The sequence below is a fragment of the Labrus bergylta genome, chromosome 22 (assembly GCF_963930695.1).
Source record: "Labrus bergylta chromosome 22, fLabBer1.1, whole genome shotgun sequence".
Taxonomy (NCBI): domain Eukaryota; kingdom Metazoa; phylum Chordata; class Actinopteri; order Labriformes; family Labridae; genus Labrus; species Labrus bergylta.
Window position 1 is genome coordinate 3,255,305 of NC_089216.1, and position 15,556 is coordinate 3,270,860.

The 15,556-nt window shown below is 37.3% G+C and overlaps 2 protein-coding genes and 1 long non-coding RNA gene across 3 annotated transcripts in view; all 3 read left to right on the top strand.

The window, feature by feature from the left end:
- LOC114917775 (high affinity immunoglobulin gamma Fc receptor I-like) overlaps positions 1-15,556 on the top strand; it is a 48,580-nt gene that overhangs the window by 7,402 nt on the left and 25,622 nt on the right. The gene's annotated exons all lie outside the window — the stretch shown is intronic.
- Positions 838-9,990, top strand: LOC114917774 (Fc receptor-like protein 5). Its single transcript, XM_065950609.1, has 14 exons — positions 838-1,034; positions 1,393-1,425; positions 1,899-2,180; positions 3,158-3,424; positions 3,554-3,829; positions 3,926-4,249; positions 5,098-5,361; positions 5,777-6,019; positions 7,019-7,446; positions 7,621-7,689; positions 7,770-7,826; positions 8,304-8,375; positions 8,942-8,995; positions 9,147-9,990. Exons 1-9 carry the CDS (start codon positions 944-946, stop codon positions 7,156-7,158), a joined length of 1,920 nt encoding a protein of 639 aa, XP_065806681.1. The 5' UTR covers positions 838-943; the 3' UTR covers positions 7,159-7,446; positions 7,621-7,689; positions 7,770-7,826; positions 8,304-8,375; positions 8,942-8,995; positions 9,147-9,990.
- On the top strand, positions 12,376-15,359 carry LOC136177423 (uncharacterized). The gene is made up of 3 exons (XR_010665031.1): positions 12,376-12,479; positions 14,187-14,486; positions 14,759-15,359. It is a non-coding gene; the product is annotated as an uncharacterized lncRNA (long non-coding RNA).

Sequence of the window (15,556 nt, forward strand, 5' to 3'; positions counted from 1 at the left end):
AAATAAAACAAGATAGAAATAAAAACAACCTAAGACCCTGAGCTGGACATGACAATTGTTATCTTTTTGTTTTCTTTTTTCTGTTAATGAAAACAACCTGAAAACATTAAAACTTTCTCATGGGCAATAAGCAGTTAGTGTTTCCGGTGTTGTGGGCTTCAAACAAACTAGAAACTAGAACTCTACCACAATGTGGGAATATTTGCATGTTGAGGTTTTGCTTCTTTTTTTTCACCATCTTACTGTGGCTTTAGTTTTTTGAATTTGAATTGTTATTTTAAAATGATTTACTGAGAGACATGCTTCTCACACACATTGACCTGAATCACACACATGTTCAAACAGGACCTGTGGACGTGCATTAGTGGAGAGAAGTCAGAGTGGGGCTGCTACACACTGCTATGCAGGCAGTGCACCAGATCAGTCGTGGGTTATTATTTATTAATGATCATGTGAATCATTAGATGGCATTCTATTTGTAATTCTGCCACCAGGGTGTGTTAGACAAGGACACTCATATATTGTGTATTGAAAATCATTATTTATTTTGTTTATAAAAACACAACACAAATAAATATAATAATATCATATATTTGGAATAACATGCAGCACAAAGAACACTAGAAATGTTAGGTGTGTATGTGGTCTTAAAGTTATTGGCATTATGTTTCATGGATGTGCAATAATTAGTTATTAGTGCCATTATTTATTTATTTAACCCCTAACAGAAGCCATTTCACATGATCTCTTTCTTATTCGAGCAGTAGACAGGAAGTGTAAACAAGTTGGTTGATGTTGGCACTTCTTAGAATTGTGTGAAGTGCAATAGGGAAGGAAGTACAGAGACAGAAGAAGTCCGAGAGAAACTCTGCTCTCACATTTTAATGAACTGTTACTTGTCTTTCTCCTCTTTTCCTTCTGCATTATTAGAAATGTAAAGTTAATGTTTTATTTTAAAACTAAGCGTCAGAGTTTCATTGTCGTTTTGGATGTGAAGATGGACCAAACCTTGCGTTGTGTGCTGGGGTTTTTCTGTGAGTACATCAGAGCTCTTTAAGTTTTGTGACTTTCAAACAGCGAGTCATGTTTCTATGAACATGTAGTTCAGCTATTTGAATAATACAACAGGAGTTAAGCACTTGCTGTTTGTACAACATTTGAACAAGGCGTGAACAGTAAATAGTCGATAGTTTTGGAAAAAAAAGCTTTAGGATTGAAATGGCTGCCAAACGTTTGTTGTTTTGTGAGAAATTCTGTTTATTGATGGATAGCCCCTTGAGATGAACCATCTCGTTTTTGAAAGTTTTGACAATAACAGTTACCTAAAATGAAACTCTATCTGGATTTAACACCTTTAATTCTTCCCTGATGAACTATTGATCTTTATTTTAGTGCTGAATTTGATCCCCCACGGATTGGCTCAAGGTAAGTGATTGTCTTATATTTCTGATTTTTGTTTTTTAAATATTTCTGCAGTTCCTCTATTTATTACCTACTTCATCTCTTTAACATCATCCACATGTAGTGTTTTGTGTTTATGTATTATCTCTTAAGTTTTAAAAGAAAATGTCCTAGAACATGAACTGAAAATGTTTTTTTTTAAGCTATGTATTTTAGTTTTCTCTTTTGACTCGACTCTGTCCTCACCATGGAAAGCTGCTGGTATTTCTAGAAACTGTTGTGACTCTGTAAGCTCTTATATCTCTTCAACAGCTGCTTCTTTTAACACTGCTTTATACGTTACTTTAAAACCATTTACAACATTATTGTTGTGTCATTATTGTTACAGTTATATTGTCCAGACATTTAAATCATTACAATAAGGATCATGGATGAAAACTGTAATATTTTCTATTTTTATTTTTTTTTCCAATCCTGTTTCTTTGTGATGTGAACAGGTAACCGTCCCCTTGTGACCATTACATCCAACTGGCCTGAAACATTCTGGGCTGAGACGCTCACTCTCAGATGTGAGATTGAGGGAGGTGGAGACTCTGAATGGACGTTTGGATGGAGAAGAGACAGAACATCCAGTTCAGACAAACATACAACAGACAATAAATACATTATTAGCCGAGCCACTGATTCTGACAACGGAGACTATGAGTGCATCGGCAGAAGAGGATTCCCTAATTCTACCTTCACGCCTTGGAGTGAACCCTTCAAATTGACTGTAACACGTAAGTTGAACCATGTTGTCAATAATTAAAATGTCCAGGTGGAAATGATTTCATCTAAATGAGAAAACAAAACATTGCTTGCTTAAAGTCTTTGCAGGGAGCTGTGACAAATTATTTTTTAACTTTCAGCATGGTAACAAAATAACTGAGAAACTTAAGACTATCACATCTTTTGTAATCTGCTTAAAATATGTCTTAATATGGTTTAAAACAGTGAATTTTGATGTCACTAACAGTGTCTGAATAATTTCTTATAAATATTGGCTAAGTTATTCACATTTGACAAAGAAGATGTTTGTTGATATTGATAGAGCTCTCCTAAGTTATGATTGCTGTGTCAAAGTGAGAAAAGTATCTCAGATCCTCAAACATGGGCCTCCTGGCCCCGCCTCCTGGCTCCGCCTCCTGGCCCCGCCTCCTGGCCCCGCCTCCTGGCTCCGCCTTCCCGTTATAAACTTCGAGGCGACCGAGCCTTTGCAGTCAAGGCCCCACGGTTGTGGAACAGCCTTCCTCCCTCAGTCAGGGTCTGCCCCCTCTGTGGAGTCTTTTAAGTCACGCCTCAAAACACACTTTTACATGTTGGCTTTTGAGTCCTAATTAGGTTGCTTGTATTTCTTTCTGATGTATTTCTATCAAATATCATTTAATATTATAGTCTGATTATATTGTTAGTATTCTGTGTGTGCATTTGTGTTTGGGCACATATGTATGTGTGAGTTTTTGTTTTGTTTTTTTAAATGTGCTTTATGAATACATTTGATTGGTTGATGTTGTTTTTTAAAGTGATACATGATTTGGGTCTTTTCTGGAATTGAACTACTTTAAATTTAATATAATTTAAGAGATAAATCTTAACACTAGTTTCAGCTCATAATTCTTCAAGTCATTTTTACTTCTGGGCTCAGCACTGTTTGAATTTGACCAAATTGTAGGTACAGTAATTTACCTTTTTACATCTTTGTTTCCAAATCAAACAGCAAGAACACCAAAGGCTGAACTGAGAGCTGACAGCACATCAATTCCAGCAGGGGGCGCTGTGACCCTGACCTGTGACGTGAACCCTCCATCACCTGGCTGGACGTACATCTTGTTCAGAGGAGATCACCCGGGCACACACGATGATGGTAAAAACTTCAATGGACGAATCAGTGTCTCCAAGGGAGGAGTCTACTGGTGCAGAGGAGTTAGAGGAGAACCAGTTTACTACACAGAGTACAGTGATTCAGTCACTATCAACATCATTTGTGAGTGTAACATTTTTGAAAACTTGTAATAATGTTTTTTATCCATAAATTGATTGATAAAAAAAAAGCTAAAGATGTTTATTTTTTCTCATCATTGTGTCCTTGTTGGGATCTCTTGAACACAAACAGTATCAGACAGAGCTGTTGTGACTCTTCAGCCCCATTGGACTGAGATACACAGCGGAGAGAAGATCACTTTGAGATGTGAAATCGAGGGTGGAGACAACTCTGAGTGGGAGTACGAGTGGAAAACAAGCAGCTCATTCAAACCTCCAAAGGAAAAGGAATACAGTATTGGACCTGCTTATACATCACACAGTGGAAACTACAGTTGTAAGGGCAGAAAAAAAAGTGACCAGTCTCCAACAGGTTGGAGCGATCCCATCACATTAACGGTTTTATACAGTAAGTAACATTTCTTTCATATAAACATTATACTGTACTATCAGATATTCCATCATTACATGGTTTTATTTCTTTGAATAATCACTTTTCCAACAGGTTCACCCCAGCCTGTCCTCACCGTGTCTCCACTCTGGCTGAGTCCTGGAGACTCTGTGACTCTGAACTGTGAGGTTAAACACCCATCAGCAGGATGGAGGTTCTACTGGTATGAAGCTATTCCCAAACTATCTGACAACTCCTACAACTCCTACAACTCCTACAACTCCTACAGCTACCAGCTGCTATCTGGAAGCAGAGATGGAACAGAAAAGTATTCCTTTATTGTTCATGGACAGACACACACAGCAGGATATGTGTGCAGAGCTGGAAGAGGAGAAATGAACACTCCTTATAGTAAACCAAAGTTTGTCTGGTCTGGAGGTCAGTTTGTTTCTGTCTTTATCTTGAGATTAATATCTTTATTCAGTTTTGATCTATGAACAACATAGAGTTTCTTCAGTACTTTTGTCTGTATTGTACAACAATCCAAGAGCAAGATAGGAATCAATCACGATGACTTCATGCTCTTTCTTTCCCCTTCCTTTTAGGGAACAACTTTTCATTGAATTGTAAGCGTGTATACATACATATACATTCTCAAAACAGTTAAACAGAAAGCTCAATATCTACACTCGATTATCAAAATAAATACACAACTTAACTTGGAGCTAATGTGCAGGTAGTTTGTAAATATATTTTCATCTGTCTAAATAGACAATTTAAAAGCATCATATATGTGGTGTGTGTATCCACAAGTGCATATGCATGAACCTACAGTACAATATACACAGCCAAATGCCAAACTCGTTTCCTTGGTGAGTGGTTGATGTTGTTTTTGGTAGCATGAAAAACACTAAAAGGAAGATTATTAGAGTCTATCACTTAAATAATCGTTCAATAAAAACATTTTACTTTGTATAATTAAGCATCTTATTGCTAATTGTTTACTCTCACATGTGAGGGCTTGTTTGATTAAAATAATGTTGGTCAGTAATCAGTGGTATGTAGACACTATATGAAAAATCTAATTCAGCCATTCCTGATAAAACAGAATATGGACTGAAGAAAAAAAAACAATGCTAATCTGTCATATCTTTGAAAAATGGCAGGTCAAAGAAAGTCTTTCAATTTACAGACCGAATTCCTTGGTTGGATATCTACATTAAATATAAAGTCCAATGGCAGCTAACAGTCTGGGCTTTGTTGAACCTCTTTTATTCTTTTTTTAGATTTGCCTTCATCAGCATCTCTCACAGTGAGTCCTGAAAGAGTGCAACACTTCACCTCTGATTCTGTCTCACTGGAGTGTAAGGGGAACTCTACTCAGTGGAGAGTGAAGTTTCAATGGGACAGCTTCCTGGTAGATTGCTCCAAGTGGGATAAAATGACTGGATCAACATGCACAATAGAGGAATACAGATTGAGAAATAATGTGTACTGGTGTGAGTCTGGATCAGGGGAGTTCAGCAACGCTGTCAACATCACTAAACAGAGTATGTTTTTATTACATTTCTTCTTAAAGTTTTTATCTTTCAGCATCCAAGTATTCAATTCAACATCATTCAGTTCCACGTTATCTCCATCGACATTGAAAAGTAAAAGAGCAGCCCAGTGTGGGAGAGTTTACTCTCTTAATTAGATAAAAGCAAAGATTAAGGTCTGAGTGTATATCATTATTAAATACTGATCACATTTGTAGACAGTTGCTGTTCAAACACATTTGATGCCAAAGTCTTAAACATAAGAAGGAGTAAGGTGTACACAAGATAACACATCAGATTAATCATCACTTTGAAGCATTGCTGTAAAAAAAGAAGAAATATATTCTCATCATTCTGTGTCTGCTAATTTCCATGTTTGAACCTGATGACCTCTGACTGAATCCTCTTTTCTTTAACTGTTTTACAGAGTATGAAATTATCCTGGTGAGCCCTGTCCATCCAGTGACTGAAGGAAGTTCAGTTATTCTTAGCTGCAGATTGAGAAGCTCAGATATTGTTTCCAATGTGTTCTTCTATCAGAATAACAAACTCATTCAAAATGATACCAGAAAGGAGCTTAATATCTCTGCTGTGTCAAAGTCTGATGAGGGCTTCTACAAGTGTCAGACCTCAGGGAGAGAGTCGTCTCAGAGTTGGATGTCAGTAACAGGTGAGTGGGATAGTCAGGGAGATACCCCGTGCCCTCTAAAGTAATGTACATACTTTCATGCACTAATGTTAAACAGACACTCTTGAAGTAACATCAAGCCGGCTTAGAGGCCTGTGTTAACGTTAGCTTAGCATGACTAGCAACCAGTACTTGGGTGTGAATGACCTCGGACAAAATCATTTCAAATGTTTTATTTATTTTTTTATAAGCAGCAAAAAAAGTATCCCTTTAACTGAAATGTATTTTGATATGTTTTTAGCCTTATTGTAGATGTTTTGTGCTTCTTGCAGAACAGGTAATACTCTCCAGAGAGTTCATTGATTTCTCACCTCTTTTGGTCGGGGTGCCAACTCCTACATAAGAGGAGGCTTGAGGGCCTTGCAGGTTGTTGGTGGTTGGAGGGGCAAAGTGTTGGAGAATTGTTGACAGTAACCAAAGAGTGTGCCGTGCTGCAAGGGCCCACGGTGGCATTGTTTAGCGCTGAGTCGCGTCTTTAGTTTGTCACTTTTTACATTCTGTTCTTATTTCTTGCTAGTTTTATTTGTTATTTTTTACATTTTTCTCCAGGCCTGTACTGTACATATTGCTGCACTTGTTTTTTTTCATTGTAAAAAAATTCACTTGGACTGAATTTTTGATTTTTTTTTTCTTTCTTTAGCCTAAGCCACTTTCCCATCCTTACAAAAATACAAATTACTGAATGATTTTATGTAAACCATGTTTTGTTTGAAAAAGAAATAGTCAAATACACCATCTAGTTGGAAGTAACCACACTTTAAGTGATTGACCTTATTGATTCAATAATTTAGTGTTGAATGAGTAATTTGGTTAAATCCTGGATTGCGATAAAATGATGTATTCATTGTAGACTATTTTCTTTACACATGTTTATGTGTTGTCTTCACCGTTGCTTGAGACAACATGACAAAACATTTAATTATCATTGTCTATAATTTTAAGAAGTGTTTTATAAGTTCATTAACAGTTATTTGTTATTAGTTGTAGCGGTGTCCAGGCTTGGGAACCCTTCATATCCTGTAATTCTCGTGATTGTCGGGCTGATTTGTGGAGTAGTACTTATAATTCTTCTGCTCCTGTTGTATCGCTGCAGGCAGTCAAAGGGTGAGACCTTTATTTAATATTTTTCTCTTACACATTTGATGGTTTATTGCAAATGTTTGACATGAAATGGTGGCAAACTAAAAGAACAACACAATGTCTTTTTTACAGATTCATGCCGTATCAGGTTGGTTCAGTGCTCTCTTGTGTCTCATTTTGAACATTACATTAACACTTTGCCATTACGTCCAATGTTAACACCTTTTTATTTACTCAATGTTGTAGGTCAATCCAGTCTGAAAGCACCAACCAGGACTCGGCCACAAATCCGGCCGCTCAGCATCATGAATACTCACCTCCCCTGCAGGGTAAGCATTTGAATTAATCATAAATATTTATAGTTAGTTTTGACTCAGTGAAACCAGGACAATGATGTCAGCCAATACGCTCCAAACTGTTTCCTGAAATAGTTTCCGACTGTAGATGAACTGTAGTTTATGCATGGCCAAGAATGTTTGTGGATAACAAAACATATATTTCAGATGCAAACCACTCCCAGTCCCATGATGTTACATATTCTCTGATCGAGCTCAAAAACATCGGAAAGAAAGGTAAGTATTTCAATAAGATACAGCAGAAAAAATACTGAAGTGTTTTTACGTTCATTCGGCTCATTTGTTATGTCTTATAGGGAAGAAACCTGAACCAGACAGCACGATTTATTCTGATGTGAGGTTAGAAACAGAAGGTAGGTTACAGTGCTGCTTTAAGTTGATGTTAAAATGCATCATGGTACACACTGGAGGAGATAATGGGTCAGCTTGCAGTTCAGTAATTATTCTAAATATTTCCACTGGGTGTCAAAAGAGACAAAATTTGTCAAACGTTAGCTAAATTTGGGGCATTTATTCCTGTGACTGCTCAGTTTGGCTGTTTAAATTAACGTACGTATGTTGGATGCATGTTATTGTCGGATCGTCATGTGTTTTAAGAACATTTCCATCTCACAGATTAAGTATTAAGATGGACAGTTTTGGGTCCAAACAAAAGCAAGAAGAAGAAACATTCGCTGAGCTGCCATAGTGATAACACATAATCTGTACAGTCATCATAGAAACTCAAGTGTTTCTACGTTTTTCTTTCTCAATCCTTCAACCCGTCCGTCTGTACATTACAAATTCAGTCTACAAAGAAAACCAATCCTAAAATCTGTCTTTTGCTTTAGATCCATCTGTCCTTTATTCTCAAATCAGCTGCCATAATCCAGGTAAAGCCAAGAAAAACAAAGGTGAGTGAAGTAAGCAATCAACTGCAGTTTTTCTTCTCCCACACAGCGCAATATAAAATATGTATTGTGGTGTTTTTTTGTTTTTTCTTTCAAATCGCAGGTGATGTAAGCTTTTATTGTTAATATTAACCGTCAGGTGTTTTTACATTAATGGTCCAATATGTAGAATTTAATTACAATGTTTACGTTGAAATATCTAAATTAATAAAAAATTGATTAAATTGATTAGTAGAGAGAACTCACGATTCCCTGCCAGCACCAACGTCATCTTTTATTATTGTTTTGATTGAGCGCCCCCCGGTGGTGGAATCTGCATACTGTGCTTTTAATACATCTGAATTCTGCATTTGTTTTAGATGTGTTGCTTCTGAACATTTTGCATACTTAGGCAACTTTAATGCTTAAAGATGATGCTGAAATCAGTTTATTGGCTAAGGGGGGAAAGGGTTAATGGCTGCAACAATACAAATAATGACAGATTGTAATGACCATTACATACATGACAATTACAAACATAAGGCTTATTCTTAATATTCAGTATAATGAACTTTTTTTACACTGATTGTCTCTCTCAGGAAAGCCAACTCCTGCGATAACTGAAGAATCGGTTTACTCTGAAGTCAAACGAGGTACAGCTCATGGTTTTAATGCAACCTTACATCATGAGGATTTATTTTATGTATATGTCAACTGATTTTAAAACAGGCAAAAGGGTCTGGTAAAGATTGCAATATTCTTAAATAATTACTACTCTTTTTTTCCCCTTTGCTTCTCTTCCAGATCAATAAAGTTCTGTATCTATAGACGTAAGGAATGGATGGCAGCGTGAAAAAAAGACAAGTCTTGGCTTGATTAGTATTTGCAGCTGTCATGTGATAATTTTGTGCTCGTGCTTGTAAAAAAGTATTCGGTACAGTAAGTAGCATAGAAAATAAATTAAATTGTGTATTTATTTTGTATTCCTGAAAGTTTGGTTGAACATTTCATGCATCGATTAACTTCTTTCACTAGTAAGCTGTGAGCAGCGTTACCCGCCTTTATTTGGGACAGGGCGGATCATTTCTTTGGTCATTTTCTAATGTTTGTGATGCAATGACAAAGTAGAAAAGGAAGATATAAGACCTGAGGTGTCTCATGTATCTGTCACATTAGAAAAGAACTGATTCATCAGATTCAAGTTGAAATGTGACATATGTCTCTTCAACAAAGTTATAGTTGTACACAAAGTGTTTGTAAAGTTGAATTGTTACGTTCCACATGTTTTTGTTTTGTTAGACTAAGTTACATTTCATTTGAACTACTTGTATCGTGCTGTATCGAGAGCAGAAGATTTTATCCACGAGGAATAGTATTTAAAAATGAGAACATAACCAGAGTATAAAAATCTCTACTCTGTTTAGCGTTAAGCTAACCACTTAGCATATGCTGTTATAGCCTGTTTTCTGTTTTTTATTTTTTTAGATTTTGAACAAGTTCATTTCATTTTCTATTCTTTACCTTAGTGATACTATAGTTTGTTGTATTCAAACAAAAGCCTTTCATACAATATTTGAGTTTCAATGGTTATTGGTGAACATGTCTGTACAGATTTCTGCCATTTCAATAAAATTGGATTTTTAAGATATCCTGACAGCTTCTGTGTTGAACTTATTAGCAGCACCGGTGCCAGACTGTGACCCAAAGATAGGCACCCAATGGATAAAGATGTAAACTCAGAGGGAGCGTTCAAAAAGGAAAGGCGTTTAATGCAGTCCAAGGTTTGGTACACAGAAATTCAAACAAATCCAGAGGAGAAGGGAAAAAAACAGGCAGAGATCATAAACACTAAAGCTATAGACAAAAATGCTAGGACAAAGGAAACGCTACGATCTGGCAACAGGGAGCACAAACTGGGATTCAAACAACCAAACATTTCCTTCTGACTTCACCCGGAGTTTTTCCCGCCAGACCCTTAATAGCAGGATATTCTCTGGAGAATTCCCCTCGAGCCAATGGGAGGGGAGAGTGACGTTTATATTCTGAGTGCTGCACAGTGCATTAAGTGTATGCATGCGACCGCTTCAATCTCTGTGCACGTTATTGAACGGCTGCTTTATGTTTTCTCTTCTTTTGTATGTTGTTCTCCGCTCCTTTGTTGATATTGGGATTCCCATTAAACCACACGTAGCATTGATATAAGGACAAACATTCTCATTAGAACGTCGTATTGCAGACTCTGTTGCTTCCTCTGCTACTTCCAGGTTTTTTTAGGACAAATACAGCCGTCACAAATTCTACACTTCTGCTCCCTCTACCACGGGAATAATCTACTTTTCCCCACAGCTCATACCAGGTTCTGAAAATTCAAACTTAATAGTGATGTAGGACACGTACCTGTAAACTATCACAAGTTCACTTTGGCTGTCAAACAAATTGCGTTAGTTGCATTAAAGGTCAGATTGAGAATGAAAACTTGAAGACTTATTTCTCCTGCATGGTGTTCACTTTCTATTCAACACTAATAAGATTCTACCTGATGTTTCGGAGTAACTTTTAATTCCTAAATTACTTTCACTTTGACATACTGTAATTTGTACTCTTAACTCTTTGCATTTAGCTTGGATCAAGAACAAGACACAAGAAGTATCTGCATGGCCCGAGCAGTGTGTGTACTTGACAGTCATCGTAAAGTGTGGGTGTTAAAAAAGGGAAGAAAAGACGCTGTGCTTGGTGTTGGAGGAAACATGATATCAGATTAAAGATATGAGTGTCAACAGCTTTCAAGATTTAAAGCAGACATTCAACAGAGGCTGTGGGTCGCTGCTGGGTACAACATGGCACACACTACGGTCTGTGTAGTGGTGTTTTTCAGTGAGTACAAGTTTGTTTTTATCTTAATATGTCAAGAAAATTTTGACCACCTTTTTTTCTTAGAAAACATAAGATGATACCAATTATTATTATTATTATTATGATTATTATTATTAACACTCTGACTATTCTATGTTATTGAATTTCATATCGTCATACACCTTTCTGTTTATTTCATGACGAGGTCTCTGATTGAAACTGCCTTCACTTCATTCTTGTTGATTGACGTTCAATGATGATTCACTGTTTAGACGTTTTTCAGCCGTTAAAAGTTACATTGAAACTTCAGCTGTTGTTAAATGCCTTTTTTATTTTTGAAGCTTTAAAACAAACAGTTTCTGCTAGTTGTGATCATATTTAATAAGCTATCAATCTTCATTTCAGCGCTGGTTACACTCGTCCACTGTGGACACGGTGAAGGTGATTACACCATCTTCCTTTTTTTCTGTTCTATTCTTTCTCTTATTTTTAGTGAGGTGGACATGAGTAAAGGAGCAGGTTGAAAGGCTTGCTTGGCTTTCTGGTTTGGACTCATTTAGATGACCTGACCTACAACAGTGAGGTCTTTGATGGCTTCTTTGTCAGGAGTTTTAATGAAGATGCAGAATGAATAGTGATTGTGAGTGGTGGATTTTGGTCCGTCTGGTGCTGCTTTTGCTGCCCCCTGATTTTCTTCATTGCTCCTACTGGGTCTCTTGTTTGAGGCAGCACTGCCACCGTGTGTCCAAATATAATCCATGAGCACAGTCGACAGCAACAAGCTCATTTCCCTTACGTCCCCTTCTGTTCATCCTTCTTCTGTTGTCCTGCTGTAGTATGAGCGGTACAAGATTTGGAGCAGATGAAGATGTTAACTAACCTGAATGTGACTCTTCTGACCATAAATAATTACTGAAGATGCTGCATTTAAAATAAAGTGCTGTTTGCTCATCACTGATGTGCATTGTTACATAAACTAAGGTCAAACTGTGTGGATAAAGAAGCTAATGCTGTATGTGGACAACACACAGCGGGTTAAAAGAAAACATTGATATAAAATGTTTAACCCTTATTCTGCTCTGCTAACAATAAAGTATCAGGTCTGGTCAGACTGCATGCTCTACTTCCTGCATTGTCGGTTTTGTTTTCCGATTCAGCGGAGTTCGATAGACAAGAAGAGGAAACAGACGTTCCTCCCTGCAGAGATGGCCGCTGATCGCATCCGATATTTGAGATACTTTTTTACATTCAGTGCTCTGCTGCTGTTTGAGGTCTGCCTGGATGGTATGTACACCTGTCTGTTAGAGACTAGACGGCTTTACTGTAACTGTGAGTGTAAAAACTGAGACAGTTAAGATGCAGTTTTACAATCTAACTTAAAGTGCAGGAAGATCTTAGGTGCAGTCTAAGTAATGTTAGTAAAATGTGTCGGGGTTCTAATTAGAATAACAATAAGTGGTACGGTAGTTAAAACATGCTGAGATAAAACTGTATAACCAATATAACCAGTATGAACAGTCTGATATACATTTAGATACATGGTTAATGCATACACACAAATATAACATGTATGATGAAGTGCAGTTGCAACATTAATAATATACAGAAAAAAACAGCATGATGCATATTTGGTATTCACTATAGATCATCAGTATTGTTGAATTGACCAACTATTGTTGTGTTGGTAAAGCTTGACTTGATCAAGGTCAAGGTGAACTGAAGAAGAGGTCAGGAAAAAAGTGAGTCTGAATCTTATGCATTTACGTTCTATGAAGTGGAGTTCTTTGTAATATATGTTCCTTGTTGTGTTACTTTTACGTGTGATGTTTTTCTTAAGCATTGCCTCAAGCTGAACTTGCCTTGCTTTGCCTAATAGAAGTTATTGTAACTATAGCTACATGATGCAGAGATTTAATCATACTCTTTTTCAAATAAACACAAGATACTTGTCTTGTGCCTTAATGAAAGGAGAAGCGCTCAGGGAAGAGACCACTCGTTTGTTTGCCCGTACTGATAACCTACCTAGTTGCCACCACAAACAAAACAGCGATGCAGCCTTTAAGGGCCCGGGGGAGCTGGCCAGGTATTGAAAATGTCCATACTACCCACCCTACCCTACATGGTCCCTAATGGCCTCCACAACCAAAATGCAACTATTCCTGGAGTCAAAATTACACAAGAAATAAAAAAAATGGAAAAAACGCTGAAAGGTCTAAATAGAGACAATGGAATATTTTTGTAGTTAGTAGGCTGCCAACAACACAAGTCTGGGGTCCCAAAAAGGAGTTATACAAAACCTTAAGAATTGTTTTCCTACTCTGTCTTGTTAATTTACTGTGAAACTCAACCTGAATCAACAGACAGCCGCTCTTTACATACTGAAATGCAGAAGCAGAACCTCTACACCACAGTAGTGGTTCTAGACCACTTTTACTGAGGGGGCCAAACTGGGACCAGTTGTTTTATCAGAGGGGAACATTAAACCCAGGTGAAAAATAGACAAAGATGATTGCTTTAAAAAATATCTATATAATATGCCAAAACATCATTGAATACCATGATTTATATTTGTTTCAGTAACAGTATTTAATACTAGATTTTGAGTCCGGTTGTTGAGTTACTGTGTATGTGCTTTTCGTTTTGGAGGGGTGGCCACAGGGAGGACCAAGCTCAGTGTTACATGGGCACTGGCCCCTGTTGGCCCCTGCCTAGAACTGCCCATGCTACACCACTAACTTCAGCAGTAACATTTGCTACAAGTCAGGAATTAATCATTCTGAGCAAAAAGGAATGAAGGAGAATAACATTCCTGTAACTTTAAAAGTTGTTATGGGCTAGTTATAAGTGTTCCTCGTCACTGCATGTCACCCAGCCTCCCAAAATCATGTCCTTTTCATCTTCTCTCTCTTAGGTGAAACTATAAGTCATAATATCAAGATCAATTTGGCATCAACAAAAAACAAGTAATTGTTATTTGCTTGTGTGTTTCAGATGTGCAGGCTCTCAGTTGTCAACATGTCCTCCATAAAAAAGTCGGGGACACAGTGGAGTTGTCGTCGTGTTTACCAGCTAAAGGAGTCACTGCAGCAAAGTGGCTATATGAAGGGTCAACCATTGCAAACAAAGATAAGACTGCTGATGGAAAACAATTTAAGGGCAGATTAAAACTGAACCCTACAAACTTTAATTTAACAGTGAGAGAGCTGACTCTGCAGGATTCTGGTGAATTCAGTTTTGTCTCAGAAGTAAGAACACAAAGGGACACAGTCTCAGTCACTCTGAAAGTTCACGGTAAGACATGTCTTTTGACTTTTAAAGAAAATGTTCCCAGTAAACATCGTAAACTTTGTATTAAAGCATTAATCAAAAATCTGTCCAAATTGAAACTCCACTTTTCATTCTTACACACAATATATATTATCTCCAACGTTAGTGTCTTAACTCTCTCTCTCTCTCTCTCTCTCTCTCTCTCTCTCTTTCTTTCTCTCTCTCTCTCTCTTTCTTTCTCTCTCTCTCTCTCTTTCTTTCTCTCTCTCTCTCTCTTTCTCTCTCTCTCTCTCTAGATCCAATAACAAAACAGCCTAACCTGACTGGCAACTCCACCTGGCAGACCTTCACCAACTCCTGCATGGTGTTGCTCCAGTGCAGTGTGAACTCTGACATCGATGTCAGCTACAACTGGACTGTAGGGAAGGAAATCAGAAATGGCCCCAGGCTGCAATACGACCTCAGGACACAAGATGGAGACACAAATTTCCCCTGCACAATTTACAATCCAGTCAGCGAGATGTCGGCATCCACAACAGTGAAGTGTAACAGTGACCTGCAAGAGCAAGGTAAATGCAGAGAAGAGGAAATTATTGCCTGACTTGTATCTTCTGGTGCAGAGGGTCTATAAAGTACCTTTTTTTTTTATTGGTGTTGCTTCTGTTGAGTCAAATTCTCTGAGGATGTTTATAGTTTATTTTGGTCACAGAGTTAGTTTTAGAAACTTGACTTAATATCAAATGCACTTTCTTCATTAATAAAGTCTTTAATACAAAGATACATAACTTTACTCTGAGGATATGAAATAAGAAAATTGTTATCCAACTTTTAAAAGAAACAAACATCCATTTTGTTTCATGAAAAACGAACATAAGTAGGGATGTTTTTTTCTGACATTGTAGTTTTTTCCGACCTGCAGAGGTCACTTGATTTATGTAAAAAAAAAAAGATATACTCTATAAGACGTTTGCATGCCGAAGTGGGGACACTTTTCATTTCCAAATATCCATCAGCTCGAGCTCAGGTTGCAGATTTTAAAATGACAGCGAGTCATTTAGGGTGTTTGTTTTCTCTGTGGAGCTTGTACTTCACTG